The sequence below is a fragment of the Micropterus dolomieu genome, linkage group LG18, assembly GCF_021292245.1.
Source record: "Micropterus dolomieu isolate WLL.071019.BEF.003 ecotype Adirondacks linkage group LG18, ASM2129224v1, whole genome shotgun sequence".
NCBI classification, from domain to species: domain Eukaryota; kingdom Metazoa; phylum Chordata; class Actinopteri; order Centrarchiformes; family Centrarchidae; genus Micropterus; species Micropterus dolomieu.
Window position 1 is genome coordinate 30,237,083 of NC_060167.1, and position 27,409 is coordinate 30,264,491.

Genomic DNA, 27,409 nt, shown 5'->3' on the forward strand with positions numbered 1-27,409 from the left:
TCCTGAACCATCCCTTAGTTATGCTGCTATAGGCCTAGACTGCCGGGGGATTTCCCATGATGCACTGAGCTCCTCTCTCCTCTACTTTCTCTCCCTCTGTATGCAACCTCATCCCATTATTGCATGTTACTAACACAGCTTCTCCCCTTTCTGGTAGTCTTGTGCTTTCTCGTCCCTCTCCTCTCTCCTCCTATCACTTCCTGCAGGTTTTCTGGCTCTGGAGCTGTGGAGTCTGGATCTGTGGCTGCGGGTCACTTGCTGCCCCCGTGTTCCTGCTCGACACCCTCTGCTGCAACGACTATTGTTACTAGTCCTATTGTTATTATTGTTATTATAATCATTAACACTACGACTGTTACTATTAACACTACTATAAATATCTGTACCATTTAGTCTATAGCAACATCACCTTTACTGTCTGTACCTCTGTGTGTATATTGTGTAGGCTGCCTCCCTCCCCTCTCTCTCTCCTTCCATCCCTCTCTTTTTCTCTCTGTTCCTCTCCTGCCCTCTCTCTCTCTCTCTCTCTCGCTCTCTCGCTCTCTCTCTCCCTCTCTCTCCTTCATCCCAACCGGTCGAGGCAGATGGCTGCCCACCCTGAGCCATGGTTCTGCTCGAGGTTTCTGCCTCTTAAAAGGAAGTTTTTCCTTGCCTCTGTCGCCTAGTGCTTGCTCTTGGTGGGAACTGTTGGGCTTCTGTAAATAGCATCATAGAGTATGGTCTAGACCTGCTCTTTTATGAAAAGCGCTGTGAGATAACTGTTGTTGTGATTTGGCACTATATAAATAAAATTGAATTGAATTGAATTGAATAACACCAAAAAATCTCATTAAGAATCTGGAAATTGAGAATGTACAACATTATTGCAAAAAAGAATAAAAGCAAATTGATAATCAAAATTGTTGCTGGTTAATTATCTAATCAAGCCATCAGTTACTTTGTCTATTTATAGCTTTATGCAAGATGTGCCTTATCTTATGTCTGTTAAATGTAGAAATGACAGAAGATGTTGTGAGAAGATGATACTATAAAGGGAACTTGAATTGTAATAATGGAGTTGTATTCGTATTTTTCATCTGAAAATGGGCATTTTTTAAATTTTAAGTTTACTAGTAGTAATTTTGTTGAGTGAGTTTCCATTAGCAATTGAGTCTAAAAAAAAGTAGTAAAGAGTAAAAGTTGTGCACAATTACATTTATTGAGTAAAGAATAAGTGGAATTTAATTTTAATTAGCATCAGTGAATCAATGTCATGTAATATGCGGAAATTAAAGGTTTTTTAAAAATGTATTATATTTAAGTTAAGGTTTACTTAAAATTAAATATTATTACCACTACTTAAAAAGTTTGAGGTAATCAGTTTCCACAAATATTTTTTTAAGTATTCTGAACTTATCTGGGTTTACAGTGCAGATTGGTTTACCACTATTATTTCACTACTTAAACAAACATTTCTTCAAGTTAAGGTCAAGTTAAGGTCTTGATTACGGTGACAGAAATAAAAATAAAAACAACCTTATGTCAGTTTATTGAAATTCAAGAATTTTCCAAAGAAAAACTTCTCTTTTGTCATTGATGTGCTTGATTTAGATAAGACTGCCATTAAAAGACCAAGAGACCCAACTGGGAGAAGGGTCGTCCTCAGGCTAAAACATTTTTATGAAAGCTGCACTCGTGATCCCAGCACCAGCCTACTACTGTAGATCCCACAGCTATGCGAGTCCCATGGCATGTGCGATGTGTCCAGGCCTGCTCCTGACCAGAGCTAGTCCACTGGGCTCTGAACTGGTAAGCCTAGGAGGTGATCCAGGGGTGTTTCAGACACTGGGCAGCTGTGGCTCTTTCCTCTGGCAGCAGCTCCAACATGGTCAGTAGAAACGAGCTGAACTGGACGGCTTCCTCCCGCAGCCACTCGTACTTATCCAGCAGGATCTCCAACAAACTCCATGGCTTCAGCTTTGAGATGTGTCGCAATTGTCCTGCTCAGGATAAAAAGTCTACTTTTAGTGAATGAAAACTGTTGAAACATTGATGTTAACAAATACATTGTTAACATCAGGTTTTTAACTTATCTTAAACTTCATGAAACAAAAAGTGTGACAATTTGAGTCACACTATAGGTTGTGACTAAAGACTCCAAATCTCAGATGCAGGCAATTTGGCCATATGATGAGCAAATACTAATTTAAAATAGTAATAAAAATAATAATAAAGATCACTATATTTGTAATAATTTCGTGCATTTTACCTTTACGGTTGAAGTATTGTTTGGAATTTTTCCCTGAGAGTGCAAACTGGGAAGGAAGGGGTCCTAGCAGCTCAATGATGTGGGCAATGTGATCTGAAGGAACATGGGCAGATTTTGTATTACAAGCACATTTAGTTTGATCAAGGACAGAAGGGATGCAGCGAACAACACAAACCTTCCTCGCGGGAGAATGTGGCTCCAGATTGGGGGTCGAACAGATAGTCCCCTGTGGCCAGCTCAAAAGCCTAAAGTAACAATAAAATATGGCTGTGTGACAGAAATAGCAATGCAAAATATTTAGAAAAGAGAGCTGGGGGCAAAAAATCAAAAACACCCATCTATGCAGGTGCTCGGCTCACCATGCAGGCCGTGCTCCAGATGTCGGCTGGTGTGCCGTAGTCAGCACCGATCAGAACCTCCACAGAGCGGTACTGACACGTCTGGATGTCTTCAGTGAAGTGTTTGTGCTGATGACAAGAGAGATGAGATTTTAATGTTCCACTATTAAATGACCTCCATCTATGACTGTTAACAACGCTCTGGAAAAAAAGTGTCAATTTTACTACAACATCTTTAACTTAAATGAAATTACAGACTTTTTACTATTAAGTACACATATATGATAATATTAGCACAAATTATGTTGCTATACAATATTATCTCAATAATTATAATATGTAGTTTTATATAATGCCTTAAAAACATGCCTTTAATTACAGTGCACAAGTAAAACAGATTTCAAATATCTAAGAACCACACATTGATGTGAGGCTGCACTTAACGCGCAGCAGCCTTTGAGTTAAATGCCAACATTGGCATGCTAACATGCTTACAGGGACAATGCTAATATGCAACATGTAACGTTAACCATGTTCACCGCCCCAGTTTAGTGTGTTAGCATGATAGCATATGTGGCCAATGGGAATTTAAGTCTGCGGGTGTAGTGATGGTGCAATGGATGTGACACATGCCTTTGGTGTGAGAGACCCAGGTTCAATCCCCCATCCACCTCTGTGTCCCTGAGCAAGACACTTAACCCCTAGTTGCTCCAGAGGCATGCGACCTCTGAAATATATAGCAATTGTAAGTTGCTTTGGATAAAAGTGTCAGCTAAAATTAATAAATGTATTTAAAATGTAAGTTGTTTTATGTCTGTAGCACTACCACTTTCACTGTTTTTGTATTTCTGTGTGCATATGGTGTTGGCTGCGTGTCTCACTGGAAACAGAGTCAAGTCGGATAAAGCATGTACTGTTTGTGGAAAATGGGGTTTTTAATGTGGAAATTTATAAAAAAAACTCTCAACAGGCCCCACCCATTTCTCGCTGAACAGAGATTTTACTTTATTTTGATTCATCAAATCGTCACTTAGCTTTGTACATAACATATTTTCCAACATCTTGGCCAGTCAGCATTATTCTCACTATGTGTATTTTAATGCAAATAACGAATCAGATTTAAAAATGTTCTATTGTCAGAACAAATTATGCATTATGGATGCAGCCATGATGGATGGATGCACTTGCTGACTAGTTAGAACATGAAACAGTTTAGTTGTAATTTTATAAATATTTCAGGTTAGTTTGCTTACCACCCAGCAGGCATTGCCCAGGTCAGCAATCTTGATTTGGATTTTATCCGCATTCTCAGGCTTTAGTAGGTCCAAAAGTACATCTGAGTCACTAACACCTAAAATACACAAAAGAATGTGACGGCTAAGAAGATCAGGATAAACTTGTGTGTAGGCCTACTGATGATGTTAGGTAAGCTATGTAGTAACATACTGTGTAAAAATTAACTTGTGTAAACACTCTAACAAAAGGTACAGATTTCCACAGGAAGAGGAACAAACTGCTGACATTGTAGTTCAGGAAAAAAGACACAAATGGTATGAGACTGACCACGGGGAGAAGATGGTGAAGGTGGAGGCGGCTCTTTGTCTGCAGTCTGATGTAATAACACTGATCTAGAGCCAGAGACAGGAGCATCTGTGTTGAGGTCTGGCCATGAGCAGATGGAGTCTCTGTGGCTGTGTGGAGTCGAGACCAGTGCATCTTCCAACAGCAGGGTCTGCCTCCTTAACGTGAGGTTAGGACCTGTGAGCTTAGAGTGACAGGTAGAGCTACCGGTGCTAGAAGTAGCATCAGAGAACGACACATGAAGTTTGTCTTTTCGGTTGTGGTCCGATGCACTCTCCTGTCCACGTCGACTCCTGTCTCTCCTCGTCAGCCTCTTAATTGGGCTCTTGGAGACTTTGCTGGACTAAAAGGGTCCAGTCAGTTGTGGGGAACAATAAGAGTAAAGCAATTCATCTGAAAAGAGCTCAAAGAATTATCACAAATCATGAAAATTAAAGCAACCCCGGGTAGGAATTGAAAATGTCTGACTTTGGTGTCCCCCAAGCAGCATAAAAAATATCCAACATAGTATTCACATATTAGAGATGTATTTATTTGTCTGCTAGATGCTTTTACCAACATTTAATACAGTGTTACTGAAATCTTAAAATTATAGCCATGCGTTACCTCACCAACTTTTCATTGTTTTTTCCCAATAGGTGTTTTCTCATGCATATTGTCTGTATTTACCATAAGCATGAGTTTTACATGAAATCCATGTATGAATATCTCAATAATAAATTGTGAAGGTGTTACCCTACACGCTGTAAAACAGTATGTTGCTAACAACAAGCTATACTGAAACCACGACAGTGGTTGTTGGAAGGACATCAAAATCTGTTCAGTTGTGTCCTCTTACAAAAACCTACAACAAGCAACCCCCTGACCCCACCCCCACGCTTTGAGCTATGGAAGCCTGTTAGTAACACAACCAGGGATAGGCAGTATATATGGTACATGTATATCAAATACGTATTTGAAATACAAAATGGCTTCATATTTTGTATCAAAATACTTCAGTGTTTTGTATTTTGTAGTTTAAAAATACTGTGAAATACTCTGTGAGAACTCTACATGATGACATCGTCAAAATGCTGCCTCTGATTGGTGCTTACGCTGTAATTTGCCCGGACGTGTTGAGATCAGAACAGAAAACTGACCTGAAGAAGAAGGTCAAGGCGAGAAACGTGTAAGAAGCCAGCTTTCCATCGATTTTGAGCATAAATTGTTACAAATCTTTACAGTTCCTGTTAAGTAACAGTTTGGTGTTTGTTTCAGTAGCCTAGGTTTAATCATTTACCAATTTACGTAATGTTCTAGCTAACTATTTGACCTGAGTAGCAGCCCTCACACTTAAATTCAGCTTGCTACCTTCAGCATCTGTTATGTATTTGTTAGTATGCACAAACAAAGTGTTTCAGAGTTGTTGTACAAAATTACTTTATAATTCCACGAGGTGGTGTAACTTGTTAAATGCACACACTTGTGCCTTATTGTCATTAACAACGGCAGTAAACAACAGGTTGCCAACCCATCCACGACTCATGTTTTAGTAGCTCATGATACTGTGTAGGCCATTTGTTACCAAACACTAAATTATAACTAAAATAGGATACAATCGGGAATCATTAGCAAACTGTTGGTTAAACATGAAACTGTTGGTTACTTTAAAATGAATATTTAATCTGTTAACTGGTTGCATAATGTCAGATTTATCACATGACTTATGACGCAGAGAAAAGCTGTTGCTCTCAAACATTGGCCACTTAATCAGCTGAGTCAGTGTACTGGGGAAGGGATAGATCAGACAGGCCGATTGAAGGTTTGCAAAGTGATTTCATGGTACCTTGGATAAGTTTTTTTAGTATTTGGAAATAAAAAGCAGTAGTTTATTTTGATACATGGCATGTCGGCTGTATTTTTTAGTTTATTTTTTATACCCTTAAAATAAGATAATGTTGTATCTTCTTTTAAAATACATTTTGATATACCTATTTGCCCATCCCTGGACACAACAATACCACAACAGCAAATGTGAGCAAATATTCAACACGAGAGCATGTCACCACGCAAATTATAATCAGGCTATTTCAGTGTTTTTGTCCCTAGTTATTGTAACATATAAGAGCTGTCAAGTGCATAGGCTAGTAAGTATTTCTTTTTTTTCTTCTTTGTAGATGTTGTCAAGATGCAATTAAGAGGCTCAAGTGCAAAAGCAAATCACAACATCCATCTTACCCACTGGCCCAGAGTGTGGAAAACCCCAGTCAGCTTCCCCAACAGGTTGGACAAACTCTTAGGAAGTCGTAGCAGATACGCGCAGGTCACAATGCAACCACAACAAAATAAAACTGTCCTAATAAAATGATTGAAATAATAATGGACAGAAGAATACATTTCCGGTTGCACACCTGTTTATCTCTGGAGCGTCTGTTCACTGGCAGGAAGTGTAAATATCCGCAGGGAACAGATGAGCAGATTGTGAAAATAAGTGAAAAGGCAACAGCAGAGTATATTTGCACTTAATCAAGAACACCTCCATCAGTGTGGAACTCGCAGGTGCCTGGGACTCATTTTCCTTTAATAATTGAATGTAGACATTAATGTGACATACATGTGATTGCTAGTGCAGCATCACTAACCCGAGGAGCTGGTGAAAGCAGAGGACACTGGAAGCTGCCACAGCTTGGTGTTGGCTGCCAGGTTTTGAATGTAAACCTCATCCACTCTGAGGAGGATGTTTTCTGGCTTGATGTCTGTGTGGATAATCTTGCATTTAGTGTGCAAGTAATCCAAACCCTGCAGAACCTGTGATAAGGAATGAAAACACAGTCACTGTCACTGCACCCCATGTCAATGAGGAGCAAAACTAAAAGCTCAGTCAGTGGTGAAAGGAGGATTTAAGATGGAATAAAGGGTTGCACAGCACCTGTCTGATGATGCTCTTAACGCAGGGCAGGGGGAGGCCAGTGTAGTTAGATTTGACGATCCACCTCAGCAGCTGGTGGCCCAGCACCTCCAGAACCATGCACACATCTGGTGAGCAATTAAGGACCTTGTTTCTTACTGTATAGTTTATAATTATAGTTTAATATTATATAATTTCTGAGGTATTTGGAGAAGATAAACATTTTGACACAATCTTTTCGCCTTAAAGTCCTTCCACTGTTGTATAAGGATGTCATCATGGTTGTATCCGCGTGGCTGTGTGTAGGCACACTTGTTAACAGCAGATGATCAGAATACTTGATGGAAAATCAATACCTGCACCACTCAGATTAGGCAATGCTATTATATGTAAAGGATACGCTCTCCGTTCACTCCTGTGATCCTGAAGTCGTCAATGAGGTGCACGATCCTCTCACGCTTTAGATCTTTGGGGTCACTGTCCCTTACCTCATGGTCATATAGTAAACATATTACAGTATAAACAAAAACTGAAATGTATAACAAATAACTTCCTAACATCTTTAAAATGCAATGAAATGGCAACTATTTTGATTGATGATGATGAAAATAATATAAGCCACAGTGAGAGATGGTGGTGGTGTGTATTTAATTATAAAAAAATCATTGCAGATAGGCCGAATAACTGGTGATATTACAAAACGTGAGAGCTGCCGGAGAGCTTTACACACAATATTATCTAGTATAAAACTCCTGCTATGACATTGACTTTGTAACTCAAATTGCATTTTATGCCACCATTAACTCACATATACTGAACAAGGCTGGTCAAAATAAAAGCCCACTCGAAAATGGGAAGTTTTACTGCATTGGGGGGGCCAGGGGGTCGGCAAACCAGTCAGTATCTAGTGTGACCACCATTTGCCTCACGCAGTGCAACACATCTCCTTCACATAGAGTTGATCAGGTTGTTGATTGTGGCCTGTGGAATGTTGGTCCACTCCCCTTCAATGGCTGTGCGAAGTTGCAGTCAGGTCGAGACCCCGATGTGGACGATGAGCATGCAGATGAGCTTCCCTGAGACGGTTCCTGACAGTCTGTGTAGAAATTCTTTGGTTATGCAAACCGATTGCTGCAGCAGCTGTCCGGGTAGCTGGTCTCAGACAATCTTGGAGGTGAAGATGCTGGATGTGGAGGTCCTGGGCTGGTGTGGTTACACGTGGTCTGTGGTTGTGAGGCTGTTTGGATGTACTACCAAATTCTCCGAAACACCTTTGGAGACGGCTTATGGTAGAGGAATGAACATTCATTTCACGGGCAACAGCTCTGGTGGACATTCCTGCTGTCAGCATGACAATTGCACGCTCCCTCAAAACTTACCACATCTGTGGCATTGTCCTGTGTGATGGAACTGCATTTTTGAGTGGCCTTTTATTGTGGCCAGCCTAAGGCACACCTGTGCAATACCCATGCTGTCTGATCAGCATCTTGATATGCCTAACCTGTGAGGTGGATGGATTATCTTGGCAAAGGAGAAGTGCTCACTAACTCAGATTTGACAGATATGTGAACAACATTTGAGAGAAATAGACCTTTTGTGTACCTAGAGAAAGTCTTAGATCTTTGAGTTCAGCTCATGATGAATGGGGGCAAAAAAGCATTGCGTTTATAATTTTGTTCACTGTATTAGTGAATCTTCTTGCTCCATAACCACCACAATAGAGGTTTTCTGTGCTAACAATACTCTTGTCAGGTCTACTACCTGTATATTGTACTACTGAAAACTATGCACATCTCTAAAAAAGCTTCTTAAAAGCAATGCAGTCACACTGACACATTTTAGAAGTTTGATCTCATCCAGGGCCGTCTCTGTGAATGTCTGAGCACTCTTCACCACCTTCAGAGCCACAAAACGCCTCTTCCTGCGTGCAAACAAATATGACAGTTAGCTACTATTATGTTTATTATAGTATCACTACGTTTTGTTATTAATTTTTATATGAAAAGTCAAATCGGTCAAACCCGTACTCACACCATATCCCAGCAGAGCCAAACAGTAGAGAAATGACCCCATCCCAACTTTTTAACCACTTGGTAACAGTCAACGAAAATCTCTCCAATCTCTACAGGGTAGTAACCACCTGCAACACAATGTAACGCCAACATCAAGGAAAAGGTCTCAACCAGTGTGTTGGAGTGTGGTGTTGGGGCGCTGCCTACCAATGCCATAGTCAGCAGGATTCTCCTGTTGCTCATCATAAGTTCCCAGAAGCTCAGGGGAATGAGGATGTGTCTGTACAGCTGGAGGACAGTGGGCAGGTTTGCTGCACGGGGAGGAAGGTTTAGGACTCGCTGCTGTGTCTGGGGAGGTGTGAGGGCTGGGTTTGACAGCTGGATTTGAAGAGCTGGCTGAATGGAGGGCTGATATAGCAGCAGCATATGAGGATGACATGATTACTGTAACCAGAGCCTGATGAGTTCGAGCACAGCTGAAGATGGGCCCAGATGACAGCTACAACAAAAATGCATTTGCATACTTTCAAAAATGGAGTTCTTCAATCATATGTCTCTGAAACAATAGTTCACTAGCTGTTTGTCTCTGGCAGCTAGTTTGTACTTTAAGTCACTGATTGCAAGAAGTTGTTTGCAATGACATTTCAGAGGGGTGAGTGAAATGTATGTTTATTTTTAGCTGGATGAGTGGCATGTCAACGTAAATAGCTCCTGACACTGCCCGGGCCGCAACAGAACTCGTCCCGATATTGCATGGACAACAACAGTGTGGGCACCACAGTTGTAAACATGGACGACTGGCAAGTCAAATTAATTCAAGTTCATTCAGGGAGATTTGGCTAGAGCTATTGATTTGGTAAGACAGTAATAAGTGATTTAAAAAATACAGTCTTTCAGGCAGCTCTCACTGCACTCAGTAAGTGGTAAGGCAGCTTATTTTTGTGTGGTTGTACACTCTAATGGTACAGATGTCTACAAGAGAACAAGACATCTAACGTCAAATGAAAAATAGAAAATTGCCAAGTATTACAGGTACTTCAAAATAAAAGTCTAAAATTTGTACCAGCAGTACATCAGTCTTGGTTTCCATCATAAAAGTTTATACTGTTTACTGTTATTTCCATTGTACAGTGCATAACAGTTTGCTTGTTTGTTTGAATATGCATTGCTTGACATGCTAAAAATATTCAATGCACATTTTGCCAGTCTTTTACATTTTTCTCATTGTATTAATAAAAAATCATAGTTCTGAGACAAAACCGTTGAGGAAAATAACGTAGGTTAATAACGTGCAGCTCGTTTTCACACAAGTGCAATATTTAGGTTCATTTGAACCAATTGTTTGATGACTTCCGGTCATTTTTGCTCAGTCAAACAGTTTTATTCTGAAGGTTTTTGCAGGAAGTCTAGTTTATTCTAGTGCTGAGCTATTTAAGTGCAGTACCCTACATGTTGTTGGCATCTCCTAACGATGAGACTTGGTAGTATAACAACTCAGTGAGTCTTATTTGCTCGTAATAAGTACTCAACAACATTAGAGGAGGAGCCTACTTACCCCTGTGTGTGATATATCCAGTTTTAATATCTGCAGCGTGGGAAATAAAATCAGCCTGGCATGAGGACCGCAAAGTCCCCCAGCCCGCGTGCTGTGCTCCTCACTGTGGTCCGTGTGACTGAAAAACACTCATGTCCAGGAATAGCAAGCTGCTGCTTCTGCTGCTGCACTGTGTTTCTAACATTTATCACCATGTTCTATTTCCAGCGGTGGTGACCTTCTCACCACCGCTGGAAATATCCCTTATCTCTTTTATAAAAATTATTTTATCTTTGACTTTCTTCTATAGGAAGAACCACAAAAAGTGCCATAACACGGAAGAGCAGTGTTAACTTCATCTTGTGTAGCAATATAACAGTTACACTGTACAAGATATTTTTCTTTAAGATCACAAATCATCATGAATCCAAAGAAAATTCATTTTAAACACTTTTTAAACAAGTGCTTCTGAAATTAGAAGTATATAGTTTTTATATTTAGGGACTATACAGAATGGACTTTTCTAAAATATAGAACCACAGCTTAAAGCCACAGTCCTCTTCCCGATTACCTCCTCTGAAGACTGTATGGGTGAGTACACTATCCCTGTTAGTTTGTTGCACCTGTTGTTATGGAACAACTTAGACATTTATCATTTTTACTTGTACATAAAGTCCGGTGACATTATATAATTCCCAAAACTGGCCTTTTTCTTTGTAGGTTTTTGTGGGGGGCTTTGTTTGCCTTTATTACAGTGTAGACATGAAAGGATGTTTTTCTGTCAAGAGGCGAGATAACAAAAAAAAAAATTAAATGTATTAGATGTATTAAAAACAAAAAAAGAATGAGAAACAAAAACACAGAAAACTGTACTGCTTCCACTATTACTGTATGTCTTACTATAAACAAAAAATTCTGAGACATTCTGTGTTGATTTGAACATGACACTTTATTAAGTAGAATGAATGCACAATCTCATACATACAGTATAGGACAGGCCTGTCTAGTCTTATTTCATATAGGCCTGGATATAAAGAGATGAGAGAAACAGAAAACAACTGCACTTAAAAATTAAAATTAAAAAATAAAAATATTAACACATCACACTGCTGAAAAAATGTTTTTTAACACACATTACCAGTTCTCACACTGATGAGAAAGAGCTACAGTAGATAGCTACAAAATGTTATAGGTTCATAAATAGAATATAGTTTGAATAAATTTGCTTCAGAGCTGAATTTAGCTCATTAATTTTCAACTTACATTACATTTTATGAAAAATACATTTATGACCCCCAGTGCACAGCAGTTTGGTCTTTGATTTTAGGCTTTAACCAGCTGGAAGAAGCAGTATGAAACTGGATACTGAGAGGACGTGAACACACCAGACAGCAGAAGAAACCAGGTAACATTCAACAGTGTGCTACAGTTTGTAACAAAGTAGAAAACAACATCACTTATGACAAACGTAAAGAATTACATTCAAATGAGTCCCAAGATGGCCAAAGATCAAGTACATTAAATGGAAAAAAATACTTTAAAAAAATATGTTAAGTTATGTTTACACTAAGAGGACTTCAGTTATTATTCAGATTTTTCTGAAGTTTCCATTGTAGAACGCTATCAAGACTCTGATTGCTAACTTATATCAGAATATATTTCACACATCACTACTCTGATTTTAAAAAATGTAAAGTTTTTACAAACAACACAAAACCATACACATGAAATGAGTTGAAATCATGACAAATACAAAAATCAGCCTGCATGAATTCTCATTACCAAATGTACTGGTGTGAGACCTGCTCACACCGTCATTCAAAACTGCAGCAGCCCTATTCTGTTCACACCACCAATCTCACTTTTTACAACCAATTAAATAGTGCTCACTTGGGGGTGGAATGAGTTGGGCAGGTTATTTTGATTAAATACATATTATGTGGTTAGTTTAAAAATTACATTGTTAGTACGGGAATAGAATATCAGCTTCAAACTCATCAGTACAATCCACACTATATACAGACTAACACTCAGATAGACCTTCAGTAGATGTTGACAAAACTCACTTTTCTTAATGTTTCCCAATTATAAACCCTGTCAAAACATTCCTATTGTCTGTCATCTCTCTTGGAGACACTTTTATAGGGAATTAAGGCTTAAGATGTTCATAAAGTGCTCCATACGACTTTCAAATCCTCCACAACTAAATACAGAAAAACTGATTTGATATGAGTAAATTATTGGCATATAGTCATGTGCTACTGCCATACAGCAGGTCTCACAACAACCCTCAAGTTTACCCTAAAACTGGTCTAATTATTCTGTCAAGGTCAGCACAGAGAAAGCCGCATGTATCAGCCAGCACCGAGCTGAATATAGAAAACAAAATGACAAATCTCAATATATATGACATCATTCCAAGTACCCTAATTTCATGACATCGTGAATTGCTTTCAATTTTTCCTTACAAGATTTTAATGCTAGCATTTCACATTATTAGAAAGTACTTTACTTTTCTCACCAGTGCCTAACCAATGCCTAAAACATTTAGGCACTCCTGCGTGCTACAACAGTACGCTACAGTTCATGGCCCTTCATGTATCAAAGTGAAAAGTACAAATGGCTGCGAAATTAATGGCGGATGAAGACTGAAGCATGTTTCTGCATTTTACATAGTTTACATAGTAACACACATTCACCGGCATGTACTAATACTTTTGAAATGATGTGAGCTCATATAACATCTTTGTATATCATACGATTAATGAGCAATAAATTACCTCTTTAATATAACTGTTCTTTATATCACAGAAGATACAAAATAGTAATTTAGAGTTGTATATATTCTGTAAAAAATTATATCTCGGGAGACTTTTCAGGGCTATTAGGAAGGATTTTACTGCTCGTGTAGGACCAGAAATATATGAAGTACAGCATGACCAAGTTATTAGATACTGTATAAGTGGGATAAGTTATAACACGGGGAACTTGCCAAGGCCTTTTCACGCTGTACAGCTACAGTTTGTCATTTATTCCAGTCTCTTTCTGCTGAGGTTGCCGTGTTTTGCTTTGCTGTTGAGGTCACATTGTATCAACTTGACTGTGTGACTATGTGAGTCTTAGTGATGTGTGTGTGAGGCTACAGTGTTGTTGCTCATAAAATGTACTGTGTGTGTGTGTGTGTGTGTGTGTGTGTGTGTGTGAGTGTGTGTGTGTGTGTGTCTGTGTCTGTGTGTGTGTGTTCTGCTGCTTCAGACTAAGGTGCCTGGGTCTGCACTGGGTTCCTTTGGGGTCACCTCTTGCATCTGTGGCTGAGGAGTGTCCTGATAGAGAGAGAACTCCATCGACCTGTTGGGGACGAGCAAGACAAATCAATACAGCACTCCACAAACATGAAGCAGGAAGTGGAGGGTAAAACCACAGTAGGGACACATCTTCATGAAATAAAAAGTGTGAATCATGGTCAGAATATAACAGAGCGTAGACTACTGTCTGTCACAAGCCACTTGAGAAAAATCAAGGAAGCCTATGAATAAGAAAACATGAGTGTTTTTGATCAGGAGACATCCGAGTGCCCGGATGTTGGCATGAGGCAGACAGACGCAGGTAATGCTGACCACGCAAAATACAAACACAAACAACCACCATTGTAAAAGTCACAGGATGATAGATGGTTGGGAATAGAGTGAGAGTAATAGCACCATCCTCTGCTGGAAGGCTTGCTGCTAACCTCCAGTGAGAAAGATATTTAAAGAGGTCATATTATGCTCATTTTCAGGTTCATAATTTTATTTTGGGGTTGTACCAGAATAAGTTAAAATGGTTTAATTTTCAAAAAAATGTCATACTGCACATTGCTGCAGCACCTTTATTCACCCTGTGTGTTGAACACTCCGTTTTAGCTATCTAGTGAAGCATCTCACTTCTATTTGATCTTTGTCGGGAGTTGCACATGCAAAGTTACTACTGTTAGACTACTAGTCAATCAGAAGCAGAGTAGTGCGGCACATTTATTCTTTCTTTCACTTAACGTAAAAACGTAATGTTTTAACTGTGCACTGTCTCTGCATCCCAGTAATAACTTTACATTCATTGACTGCCTGGAGGGTATCTTATGTTATTTTAGATAGGATATTTTAATTTCATATTTAGGTCATTGAGGGTGTGCCACATTAGCCGCTAGGCGAGTGTTATGACACATGTTACATAGTAACATAGATAGGTTATGGAAGTAAAGTCTGGGTTACAATCGAGCTGTTTTCAGGCAGTAATTTCTATGGGAGATGGTGACTCCCTTCTGGGTGGACTTCAGGCCTTTTCACTTTGCAAACTTATTACATGCATAACAATGATATATAACATAATAAAATATAAGGGGAAAAAGCCAAAAAGCATTATATGACCTGTTTAAGTGAATCTCAGTGTTAATACTGAAAGACTGACTGTATGTGCACACACATGCATGTTGGTATTTGCAGTTCAATAAAATGTATCTTTATGCAGAATCTATTCTAAAACATACAAACTGCCCCTTGAAATCAGACAAAAACACATCTCTTAAAAGTGACAGACCTAACCCGAAAACGTTTCTTGTGCTTTGAGTGCAATGTAACATAAAACAATGCACAATAATGAAAGAACACGTTCAATTCCTTTAGGCTTGTTTGTTTTGCCAGTTATTATGATGTATGAGCGTGAATTCTTTCTCACAACACTGATGATTCCCACCTAGAGACAAACTGGTGTAAAAGAGACAAAGCAACAAGAATACTGACCTTCCATGCAGCGGGTGACCGTGAAAGCTGGCTGACTGGGGCATCTGAGACCTGTGGAGGTTGGCTGGTTCACCTTGAACAGACTGGGCCTGGTGCACTAGAGGGTGGGGGTGCGAGAGGCGAGATATCCCTGCCTCGTGGCCCTTTGAGGCAGCAGGAGGATAGCCGAGGGCGTTCCTCAGGTACCAGTCCCTCAGTCCCTCTAGAGCCAGGGCTTTATGCAAGCTTCGCGTTGAGTCCTCTGGGGTCGGGAGAGAGAACTGTGGGGGTCTGCGGCTGAAGGAGGGGCCAGACAGCTCGGTCTGGTAGGGATGTAGGTTGGGTATGGAGGATGTGGTGGTGCCAGAGGCAGGAAGGGGAGACTCGTACGCTGACAGCAGGATGGCATCCTGGGGATGTTGCTGCAAAGGAATAAAGGGTCCGCAAGATTTGGTTCTGGTGACTTTGACCCTGCGCAGCTCAGCTTGGGACCCTCGGAGGACCATGGGGCTGTAAGGTGGGGCAGCGCTAGGGAGGTGCACCTGGGAATGGGAAAAGCCATTCACATGGGGGGGTGCCGCCGCAGTCGAGGAACGAGGAGAGGACATGTCCTGCCAGATCCTGCCTGTGGACTGGTACAGGTGGTGCTGCATTTGCATCCTCTGCTGTTTCCCCCAGATATAGTCCATCAATAGCTCATTGTAGCCTCCACCAGCCCCTCTGCTGCCCATGGACAGACGCATTTTAGCTTGTTCCACAGAGCCATCAGCATGTCTCTCGGGGCTGCCCAGGTGAATGTGTCGCAGCTTGCCATCAGTCAGTGTCTCTGAGCTCTTGTAGGGCCCTCCTCTGGGAGGCATCCCGTTTCTCGGAGCAGGATCATCAGGGAGGCTCGACCGATCCAGCAGGGCCTCTGAGCTATTACTGCGCCTGGCCCGGGAGCTGTAAGGGCAGCCTCGGCGGTCAGAAGTAGAGCCCTCCTGGGCCAGTGGAATCATATAGGGCACATCCAGACTGCCCGACCACTGCTTCAACCCGTTACCACCCGACGCATCCGACCTAAGGCAGAGATTAGCGCAACAGCTTACATTAGGAGAGGACTCAGAGCAGCTGTGGATGCAGAGAAGTGATTAAAAGTAATTTTCCTCAAAACCATGTTACTGCATTTCACAGAAAATCACTTAAGAAGGGACAGTTTTTATGCTTAAAGACCAAACGATGAGCTCAAGCCCTCCCTGGTAGCTAAATATGACACTAATTGTTGTTCCAGCCCTGACTCTGTGTCTAAATTGAACTAAGCCATTAAGCCATTTCCAACCACTCAGTTATCACAGTGGGAGGGAGCCGTAGCTGTGCTGGATCAGACAGAAGCAGCACACACAGATTACCTGACGTGAACGCTGATTGGAGCAGTTCGGGCCAAGAGAGGAGTAGCGGGAACACTTCTACCCTCGACGTTAGATGCACTTCTTGGTAAAGAGTGAGTTGGGCTGTGAGAAGTAACACGAGAGGACATGGAAATTTAACATTTATCACCAATACATGAAAACAATCGTGATTATATGTGTACACACACACAGACACATCAAGCAGACAGCACAGCTTGCAGTATCTAAGTACCTAACAGAGCTTGTTACAGAGTTGCGGCGTGTCCTCATCTCGTAGTAAATCTCCACTGGCGACAACTTCCTGCTGATCCTGTGGTCAGGGCTGCCCACAGTGAGCCGGGGCTGAGACAGAGAGCGCTGGTCAGCAGCCACACTGGGAGAAGACTCTTCTGGGAGAAGAAAAACAAAGACATGATCTTTTCATGAAGCCCACTCACAGATGACAAAAAAAGCTTACTTTCTTTTCCAGCACGACAAGCCAAGTGTGCTATTTTGGGTTTACAACTGAAATGTGACTGCGCATTCTTATTCGGTGTCTTAACACCAGACGTGTGAGTGACGTATTTTTAATGTGAAAAATGCTGCAAATACACGACGTGAGTGTTTCATTTGACTCACCATTGTCATGGGATGTTGAATCTGACATGGAGCTTGTACTCTCTGACATGACAGTGTCCTCTGAAAGACAACAAACCATTCAGGTGACAGATGTTACAGCATGAAATTTTTTATCTTTGCAAAACATAAGTGCAAAGCTAAGAGTTTTTTTTTAAGAAGCATAAAATGTTAATGACAACGCAGCTTTGTTTTTATTCACTTGTACTTGTTTTTTTTAGTAGGTGTGGTTTTTGGTGCTTTGTAATCATACCTGTGTGACACCCCCGATGAACTGTCCTCTTGCTATTTGGGACATTTCGGCCTGATTCTGAGTTTCTGTACAGAGCACCAGTGAAGATGTCTTTCATCTGCTTTCTTTGGGCAGCCTCATCCTGCAGCCAGGGACAGCCAGCCGTGTTAGACCACAAGTACACACAGCGGTACATCTGCTGCGTAAACACAATTGATATTCAAGGTGTTGACTTACCTCTGCCTTGGCATTGGGCGCCAGGCCAAGTCTGCGCTGCACCACTGGGGGTTTCTCTCCCGTCTCCAGAGGGAAAACACGTGGCAACTTCCCAGTCAGCTCCTGCAGAGGACATTCATTAGCCCCCAGTAACTAAAATCCACCTTCTCAGTGGCCTGTCAGCTCTAACGTCTTACATAAAATGGAACCACTTAACAAATTACTTAAAGTTTCAATAAAACCAGCCTTTAAATAGTTGACTGCACTGAAATAGATATGCCAGAAATAATGGTTCTATCATGATTTAACTCTAAAGCAGAAACAGAATAACTCTGCAGATGAGTAGTGCTTCAAACTGAATTAGCTACACTGAAAACGCAGCTAACTCAGAACAGAACAGAATGAGTCACTATGCATCCAACTGAAAACACAGGGATGTTTTAAACAGCTGTTAATGAAAAGCTGAGGCAGCTGTGGCTTCATTAAGACATGCTGACAAGTTCTCTGGAGCAATCAAGTGTTATTATGCAGCCATTTTATAAGAGAAAAAAATATCACAGATTCAACAAGTTGCCTCTAAATTTACAGAATGTTAAAAATATGCTATAATCTGCAATATGCCTCTTCTTAGTAAAAACACAAAAAACAACAATCTGCAGTTGTCATCTAGACACTTGAGGTGTATGGAGTGAGAATGTTGTACCCTGAGTCACGTATGTTTCAGAAGGGAAGTGAGAGCTACTCACTGCTTCCTGCAAACAGACTTGTTTGAGCTCTCCCACTCTGGTGTTGAGGAGAGCCTCCAGGGCCTGCTTCCTCTCTTGTAGAGCCGCAATCCTCTCAGCCTGCAGCTTGCTGTCCGGGCAGCCTTGAACATCTACACAGCATAGCACATTTTATGTATCAGAAAGACTGAACTAGAGTTAAAGGCCAGCAATATTCTATTTTCGGTTCATCCTACTAACAATACTACTAAGTATTGTCTGTGTATCCAAAGCCTGATGTATATTCCAGTCCCAAAACCATTAAAATCACAACAGTGAGTCACATTGTTGCACTGGGAGACGTGTTTCTTCGTTGCCTTATACATGGAAAATGTAGTTTTGTTGCACATACACCGTCCTGGCTGCTTAAATATTCATTAGAGCACAAATTGTGTTTTCATGCACAGCTAAAAACAGTCCACAAACAAATGCACTACTTACTAGTTTGAGTAAAGTTTACTAACAATGCCAAGCTGTTTCAGTACATTAATGAGAAATAATGAAACTTTATATTCTTGTTTTTAGTAGGAACCAGTTAGCTTGGGGCTGAAAGCCACAGACAGAATAGGAAAGTCAAAACGTTTTGAGAGACGGACTAACACTGTTAGTGTTAGAAAAATATAGAAAATGGCAGACTAAATTAAAAATGCTGTGCTTTAGTTTCTACTGTTTCACAATGGTTGCTTTGTAAAGTGTCTGTTTCTAACAACATGAAGTCTGCTCACAGGCACTGCTACTTGGTGCCCTGATAAGATTATCTGACAGCTGTGGTGACAGCACGTGAACAAACGGCCTTCACACATACAGCTGTTTTTTCAGCTGGCCGTTCCCTTGAGAAAAACACTTTTGTTTTCCTTCTATTTAACTGTCAGGGAAAACCCCCCACAAGCTGATAGATTTGCCAGGCCATTTCAGGCTCGTCCAGACACGAAAGTGTCTGTCTTTACACAGTGAGAAAGTCATTGTTACTCACCAGGAGCCCCCAAACCCATGGATGTGATCAGATGTCCTTTGACCTCCATGTGATGTAATTCTGGGGACTTTACAACTCACGCTCCCAGCAGGGCCCTCACCTGATGAAAAAGAAACAGAGATGTAACTGCTGCTGAGATGCATCAATAATATATATTCAGGCTTAGATGTTTTCTTCTCTCCAACCTTGCCGTATCAGCCATGTGTTTTCTTGAGGTGTAGAGCCAATGGTTGCATTTCTAGCAAGTCAGCAGCAGACGAGCATGGGCCTCTCCTAGATCAGATTACACCAGGTACCATCAGGGGGAGCCACTGCACCTCTGTTTAGGTGTCTAAAGCAGAACCCTTGAAAATGTGAAAAAAAATTACTAACACAACCTAAAAACTACATACAGTGACTTTCCCCTTGCTGAGTATCTAATGATTTATGCAGTAAAGAGAATCTATTGCCAGGAGCAGCTTCACTATAAACCATAAACACATAAAGCCATATTTAAAAAAATGCATTTAGCCGGTATTATGGAATATTTAGAAAATACTGAAAGTTCAAAAAAAGTCGGATCATAACTTAACTTGCACCTTAAGGCATTCTGAAAGTGTGTAATACTCTAAAATTAGCTCTCAGATACAATTAGCAACCAATTCATTTGCAAAGAGAAGGAAAAACGAGACAGGATAAGTAAGATTAATAATGTATGGACAGAAATGGAGATGGAGAAACCAAAGTCTCAACAGCCACTAGTACAAAAGAGAGGGAGCCAGAGGAGTAGAGCCCGGAGCAAAGTGATGGAATAAATAACAGAGGTGAGGAAAAAATGCAATGTTCAGTGAAGCTTCCTTTTTGATGCTGTCATAAATATCAAGGTTTACATGAAATTCACTTTGCGTGAAATTATGTTTACTATATTTTATAGCTTCTACATAGCCTATCATATGGTCTGAGATAGTTCTACTGTGAAGAGGGGGGAAACAGTTGCCTAAAATTTTAAAAGATAACCTAAGACAAGAAATACAGCCTTCACTCGCCTGTAGCAAGTGAGCAATGTTTCATGTGCACTTTTCCCCACATAATGGAGGTTCATTACAAACAAAGCCTCTCCCCTAATACCCAATAGAGACTTCCAAAAATAGCGCTAGCGTTTTCTGCCAAAAGCCTCTCACTTAACGCTGCTCACAAATCGCTGCCATAAACAAGCATCTTGCCAGTCGAGTAAATCATAAAGTGACTCCATTCAACCCACAAATCTAGATGGAAAGCCTCAAGGGCTGAATCAAAATTACCCGTCCAAAGTCTGCTTCTGCCAGCATCACATATTTCAAAACGAAACATTTATCTATCAGTTACTCTGAGCAGCTGTCTCAAAGCTCTACGCACAAATGACCAGCGTTTTGCATTTTTGGGTCTGGAAGACACAGCGTCCTGTTTTCCTCACTCAAACAACGTAAAGAACGAGGCTCACTTTGTGTAAGGACATGCTTGAAATACTTGTACCGAGCTTATGTTGGCTCCTGTCCTGGAACTGAACCAGTAACTGCTGTTTGCTCCTGTACGTGTGAAAACCCGCAGCATGCTTGACCTCCCATCGACAGACAAGTAGGAGCCCTTCGCACAAACAAGCGACAGAGTTACGACCGGCGCTCAGACAAAAGCTCATCACATGAATCCTGTTACACAAAACCGAGTCTGCAATTATTGAATTTTAAGTTAATCTAATATACCGAGAAGGACTTTCACCTGGGAATGTATGAGGCAGTGTCATGTCTGTTCTCTGTTGAACAGCAGTAAGCCCACTGAGAGAAACACTGAGAGCAGACAGACAGAGACATTTGGTAGCTTATTCATCTGGATGGTCGCTGGGCAGCTGCATACTGGAGCATAAAGGCTGCCATGCCTCTTAAGAATGGCTTTGTCCAGCAACCAAAACATTTGCTTGGAAACTCGGTGCTGTCCTTTTCACTCACTAAAATGTGCCCTTTATCTCTTTAGAAAACTAACAATCCTTTGACTTGAGCACTCTGGGTTAACTGATGTATCCTTTTTGCTAACTGATATAACACAGTCATTTAAATTATTACAATGTATCTTTTGGAGTAAAAAGTACACAGTTTTCTTACAAATGAAAAGTGAAATTCATTAGAGATAAAAACACACTTTGTTGCCTTCAACACACAGGGTTTTTGCTGCTACAGCCCTACTTGGTCTGGAATGACCACTAAGCTAATGTTAACAAAGGTTAGTAAGTGCTGTGTACCTGACATTACTAAGCCAGTTTGCTGACATAATCACTCTACATACTTATAGGGCAACACACACTTGTGACGTGTTGGAATACACTACTGTCCTATTTCCCAGTGTTGCTGCGCAACACCTCTCCAGAAAAACAGCAATTTTATCACGTTCAACACATCCTGAGTGCTGTACCTTAACACCTTATTCTGCGTGTAGCGTTCTGTGTGTGTGCTAGTGGCATCAGCTGACCTATGTGAAATAAGGTGATGCTGCACAAAACAGTTGGTGTGTGCTGCACTTCACACTATGTCTTAGCATTTACCATTATCCCTTAATTATTCGTTGTTTGGCAGAGGTTTCACACCAGGTTACACTTAGGTAGGTTTTACTTTAGTGTAACCTACAGTGCATCCATTTGATGAAAGCTCTTACATTTGCTATTCTGGTATGTCTTTCTGTGGAAAAGTTTTACAACAATACTTGTTGCTATTTGTTTAAAATAAAGACGAAATTAGAAGCAACTGTTAATAACTAAACAGAGAAACAGAACTGACAGGAAGAAAAAGAAAAAACTGGAAATGTTTAAAAACTGGCAACACAATATGAGCCTCAATTTCTGACATGACACCCCCACCCCCCAAAAAAAGAAATACAAACAAAAAAACACATCATGCCACTACTCCAGGGTTAGCTCAGGTATCACTTTACGACAAGGGCAAATCAATCAACTGCAACAGGTAACCATTAACCAGTATGAGTCTAACAAATAACACACCTGAGGGGATCAGGGTTCTCACTGGCTGAAGTCAAGCGCAAACTGCTTAAACATCTGGTGTACAGATGTGTGCAGAGGTGCAGGTACAACAACACAAGACTGCATCACATTCCAGAGAGAAGCCTGCAGGAGAGATGGCAGGACAATGAAGAATCAGATAAACCGAGTCACAGAGAGCGGCATCAAAAGAGAAACCATAGGAACAATGAGCACAAGAGATACGAATGCAACACGATCCTCAAACACATGTTGACTTAGCATGTGTAGGGGTATGAGGGACGGGAATTGTGGGAACCATGTTGATTAAAACATGAGCTGCGTGAGAGTGAGCTGCCCCTGTGCAGCGTGCATCACACGAATGCAAATCAGCAAGGAGTTTAATATTCAAGTCCGACAAGCTAAAGCCTGTAAGGTAGGTCCAATCCTACCGTGTCCGCACACAAGGAACTGCACTGCTCTCTCGTCAGCTTAGAAGTCATACATATTAAATTGCAACATTCATAGCAAAGCTAAATTACCACAGCAGCAGTTTTATATGCAGTTTTGTCTTGATACATACGATGCCTCCCAGCCCTAAAAGAGATTCATTCTCTCTGCTGTCTGCTTTTATCTGGCCCAAGAGTCCCGGGAACAGGCTACTGATGTCAACCGCATTTATATAACAGAGGTATTCATGACTTACAGTACCGCTTGTCTTAATATGTAACAGCAGATGTATATGCAACAAGCTTGTATCTGTTGCCAGTGGCAACGGATGCACAAAATGTTTGTGAGTCTCTTTCAGCAGACATTATAGAGCAGCTGAGATGTGAAAGAGCAGCTGAAACATCACCTCCAGCTCTCCACAGACAGGTGAGGCTGGCAGCCCTCATGTTGACTGTTGGTGTTGACACAGCTGTTGCTGTTATGAACTTACATGGTAACCAGAGCAGAGTTACAACTATACGGTCCTGCCCGAGGAGTGCGAAGGTCTGGAAAAGGTCTCTGAGGAGTCCAAACTAGACCGAAAGTGTAGTATTGTAATATCCATGATCAAATGTTGCATGGTTGGCTCTCACAATGCCTTCAGTGACATGCCATGACACTTCGGTGTTTTTTCTTGACGCGTCCGACCTCTGAGCCTCGCTTTGTACCAGAACAGTAATGTGACCTTTATCTGCACGCTCTCCCGGCCATTCACCATCACACCCCAACCAAGGATGTTGTATGGCCATTGTTTACTTGTAATGATAAGGATGGGGAATAGAAACGTCAACAGCCAAATGGTTTTAACCTCTGCATAAAAAAAAAAGATCAGTCAGCTGATTCAGTGCAGAGGATTTACTGAACTACCTCCACCTGACCAGCCCAAGCCAAAGAACTGTGGAGGGCTTATGGGAGGTAAGGTGACCCCCCCCCCCCCCCCCCCCCCCCCCCCCCATGCTAATATGGTCTCTTCTTGTACTCTCTATATCCATGAAATATTGATTTATAACACGCTTATCGGCACACAGCAGCTTAGCTCGGACTCAAAATTTCTCCTTCCTGGCCTTGACACTCACCTTTGCACGTTTGACACAAGTACCGCGGGTGAAACAAAGCAATCTTGGTGATTGGTATCCACCTGGATTCTGCTAAGCTGAGGTGGGGGGAGTAATAAAGAAAGGAATGCGGCTCTAACGCCCGAGGGGATTATTCCTATGCATTTTCCCTTTGCTCTGTAACACCTGGAGGGATTTCTGTACAGTGTGTACTCCAAAGTCGTTTTCATGTTCCACTGTGGCTGTAATCTGCCTTGTTTGGTTTTGGAGGGAGTTCAGGGCTGCTTATGATGTGCAGCCACAGCCATATGCTTACATTCATTACTACACATGCATAACAGCCTGATCTGATTCTTTTGTGCTTTTGTGGCTGTAGAAATGTGGGGGAATCTTATCCGTGACGCTACTGCTCTGGTGTATTTTCGACACTTGATAAGGTCTGGGATTTGATTCCCTGAGCTCACACACTTCACACCAAGACACTTTGCACGAAGCCAAAAGCATATTTTTCATTTTAAATCCATGCAAATGCACAAGTAACAGGGTTTGCTGAAAGGTCCTGGATCCAGATCAGGGGGCGAGTGTGTGACTTTTCACACACCCCGCTAAACCTACATGTTTGTCAATCGCTACTGATCCAGATGCTTAAATCATGTCAATCCATGTCTTAAGGGCATTATAAAAGGAGCAGTGTCACCTTGATGTTACAAAATAGCAAAAGAATACCATTGTGTTTGCACCAATCTGGGTCAAGGTCCGATTCCATGGTGTTTCAGTGAATTGTAACACTCAAAGTAGCATGAAGAACCACAGGCAGTGCTTTACAGAAAAGTAGAGTGATATCCTACCAATTTGAAGATAACAGTGAACAGAGAGGGGAGAAAACAGACACCAACATGTGTCAAAATCCCCCTGAACAAGATTAAACCAAGCATGAATTGTCTCCTTTCAATCTGCAATAAAACAGCTAAACTAAACCTCTTTGCAAATGGCCTAATGGTCCAATAATTCAAAGCCCCTGTAAATACAAGAACTTGAAAATAGGAACGATCAGCACTTTAGAAAACGCTTGGCAGCAAAGTGGAAAATCCTCTTCTGAAAACAGAGAGGTGTTTCCCAGATACACCAAAAGGTGGATTAACAGTGAAACACCCTAAAGGCACTGACTGACCCCACACAACCCATTTGGGTGAGTTTTTTCAGATCCAGACAGACATCCGTGTTCAGGAATCTGTTCATAATAGGGCTTTAACACTGCTGCATGAGAACAAGCAGTATTTATAAAATGAGAACAGTGGAACCGATGAGGCCCAGCAGACAGCAGTAGCAGCGTGCTTCTGCCTATTTTGCTCCATAAAGATGCAGTAACAGGGAGAAGTTGTGTATTCCCTAGAAGCATGACACAGATTTTTACTCCTTTACTGCTTCCCGTTTCAATTCACGCAGATGCTGTTGCAATCCCGGCATTTCCTGCCTTTTAATTAATGTGCCACACAAACAATATGTTTACAGGGGATGGAATACAACACACGCGCACATGATGGAGACATTTTGGACTTCAGTTCATACTGGTCCTTGGTATTTCATTTACAGGCGTGTTATTTAGAGCATAAAAGCATATGTGTTCCCACATTAAGCCCGGCTTCTGGGGCTGCTACAGCAGTCACTCTGCATCTGCATAGTTGTTGTAGACGGCAACGCCGGCTGATAGCGAAATACCGGACTCACTAATAGAAGCAATAACATATCGCAGGTGTGTCACTGACTGACACGATGACAAACCCGGTTTTTACGTTAAGGCACATGCACGTCCAAATAATAAATAAAATAGCACATAACGTATTGCGGTAGGCTATCCTATGTAGGCCAAGCTATTTTCTTTATAGAGAATATAGGTTGTGTTGAAGGCTATTCATTAATACGCCCAGTTAGGATGAGAAGGACATCTTGGAGCAGAATCCTCTCTTACCAGAGAGCATGACCGATGCCTTCCGAGGTCTCCGTGGTCCTCTGTAGCAAAACCAAGCCGAGAAAAAACATTCCTGCGTGAGACCAGAGGGCAAAATCCTCCCAAGAAGAGAGCTTCAATTAATTAAACGTGCGGTAATTCGTAATACACGAAAAAAAGCCCCTCGTTCATGGTGGCTTCGTATCCCAATTGTAATTCAGCAGCAGCCTCGCGACCTCCGCTGTGTCGGAGCCCTGCGCATCTCAGCAGACCTGCTTTCAGAAAGAAGAAAGCTTTCCCTTCTGCGCCGGATGAAAACCCTCTATTTTACACAGCCAACTGACCCAACACTGTCACGGCAATGATGCCCCTCCCAGATGTTACATGCCTTCAATGTGCGCCAGTTAATCCTGACACAAACATTGTTATCCAGTTGTTGCATAGGCACGCGCGCAATAACGCTGAATAGGGAAAAAAACAACAACAAAAATTGGAATTCTTCTCCTAGACTATGAAATTATTCTGCGAGGATCATTTTTAAAACAGTCGGCCTATATTTTCAGTCAATGTGCGGGACCTTCTAATCCAGTCAAAACAGCTAAAACCCACATGTGTATAAAACTAACAGTAGGCTACTATTAGTGAATTGTGACTAATCTAAGATACCATGTCCAAAATGGTGAAAACTAGCCAGTGGGCTAAAAGAACACTGGCACATTTACAGAAATGTTTATGTGTGTTGTCCTTATAAATAAAGATAATTGACTAAACATATCTATTAAATTCAACAAGTAAAGAAGATTATTTGGAAATTTAAAAATTCTATTTAAAAACAACTTAAAAACTTTAACAACTGCTATCCATAATAGCATTCACAATAAAAGCCTTGTTCAAATGAAACATAAGCTAACTTTTAGTTAAATTTAACATTAACATTTTAGGCTCAAATGGAGCCTTTCCTTTTGTTTAAAAGAACACCAATGTATAACTACCAATAGGCCTATACATAACAAGCTAATGTATGTCAGTGGTTCTTATACTTTTCAAGGACCCCTAAACTGACACAAGACCAAGGCCCCCATTTGAAAAGATTTTGTCCCAGGGTCCCCCATCTGATAGGATTTTAACTTTTACAATGTTTTATTACAGAAAGTGTATAAAACCCATGAAGTAGTCATACATTCTGTCATTTTGTTACTTATGGATGGAATTATAACAAAAATAAACCATTCCCCTTTTTGCTAGGGACCCCTTGGAAACCCCTCAAGGACCCTTGGGGGTCCCCAGACCCTACTTTGAGAACTACTGCTGGAAATCAACTAAACTGGTTTCTCAGATATGCTTCACTTCAAACACACAGACCTTGGTGGACCACAGATAGAAGTCTCTGAAGCA

At 41.1% G+C, this 27,409-nt stretch overlaps 3 protein-coding genes across 6 annotated transcripts in view; 1 reads left to right on the forward strand and 2 right to left on the reverse strand.

Annotated features, from left to right (window-relative positions):
• LOC123986935 (ras-related protein rab7) overlaps positions 1-27,409 on the forward strand; it is a 93,306-nt gene that overhangs the window by 7,237 nt on the left and 58,660 nt on the right. The window lies entirely within an intron of this gene.
• Positions 1,490-10,686, reverse strand: LOC123986937 (SRSF protein kinase 3-like). The gene is made up of 15 exons (XM_046075378.1): positions 10,622-10,686; positions 9,274-9,565; positions 9,086-9,194; positions 8,888-8,975; positions 7,455-7,542; positions 7,076-7,182; positions 6,789-6,954; positions 6,558-6,583; positions 6,385-6,441; positions 4,150-4,510; positions 3,840-3,937; positions 2,608-2,715; positions 2,424-2,493; positions 2,249-2,341; positions 1,490-1,979 (listed from the first exon to the last, which is right to left on the reverse strand). Exons 2-15 carry the CDS (start codon positions 9,503-9,505, stop codon positions 1,795-1,797), a joined length of 1,788 nt encoding a protein of 595 aa, XP_045931334.1. The 5' UTR covers positions 9,506-9,565; positions 10,622-10,686; the 3' UTR covers positions 1,490-1,794.
• Positions 11,531-26,308, reverse strand: ccdc120b (coiled-coil domain containing 120b). 4 transcript variants are annotated; one of them, XM_046075363.1, is made up of 11 exons: positions 26,036-26,308; positions 19,728-19,815; positions 19,543-19,642; positions 18,552-18,682; positions 17,827-17,928; positions 17,611-17,731; positions 17,361-17,420; positions 16,975-17,131; positions 16,743-16,844; positions 15,376-16,413; positions 11,531-13,948 (listed from the first exon to the last, which is right to left on the reverse strand). In XM_046075363.1, exons 3-11 carry the CDS (start codon positions 19,589-19,591, stop codon positions 13,852-13,854), a joined length of 1,857 nt encoding a protein of 618 aa, XP_045931319.1. In that variant the 5' UTR covers positions 19,592-19,642; positions 19,728-19,815; positions 26,036-26,308; the 3' UTR covers positions 11,531-13,851. The 4 variants fall into 4 exon arrangements, with proteins under 4 accessions (XP_045931319.1, XP_045931320.1, XP_045931317.1 ...); XM_046075364.1 differs by having other exon boundaries at positions 16,975-17,128; positions 19,728-19,886; XM_046075361.1 differs by having other exon boundaries at positions 19,728-19,886; positions 26,036-26,307.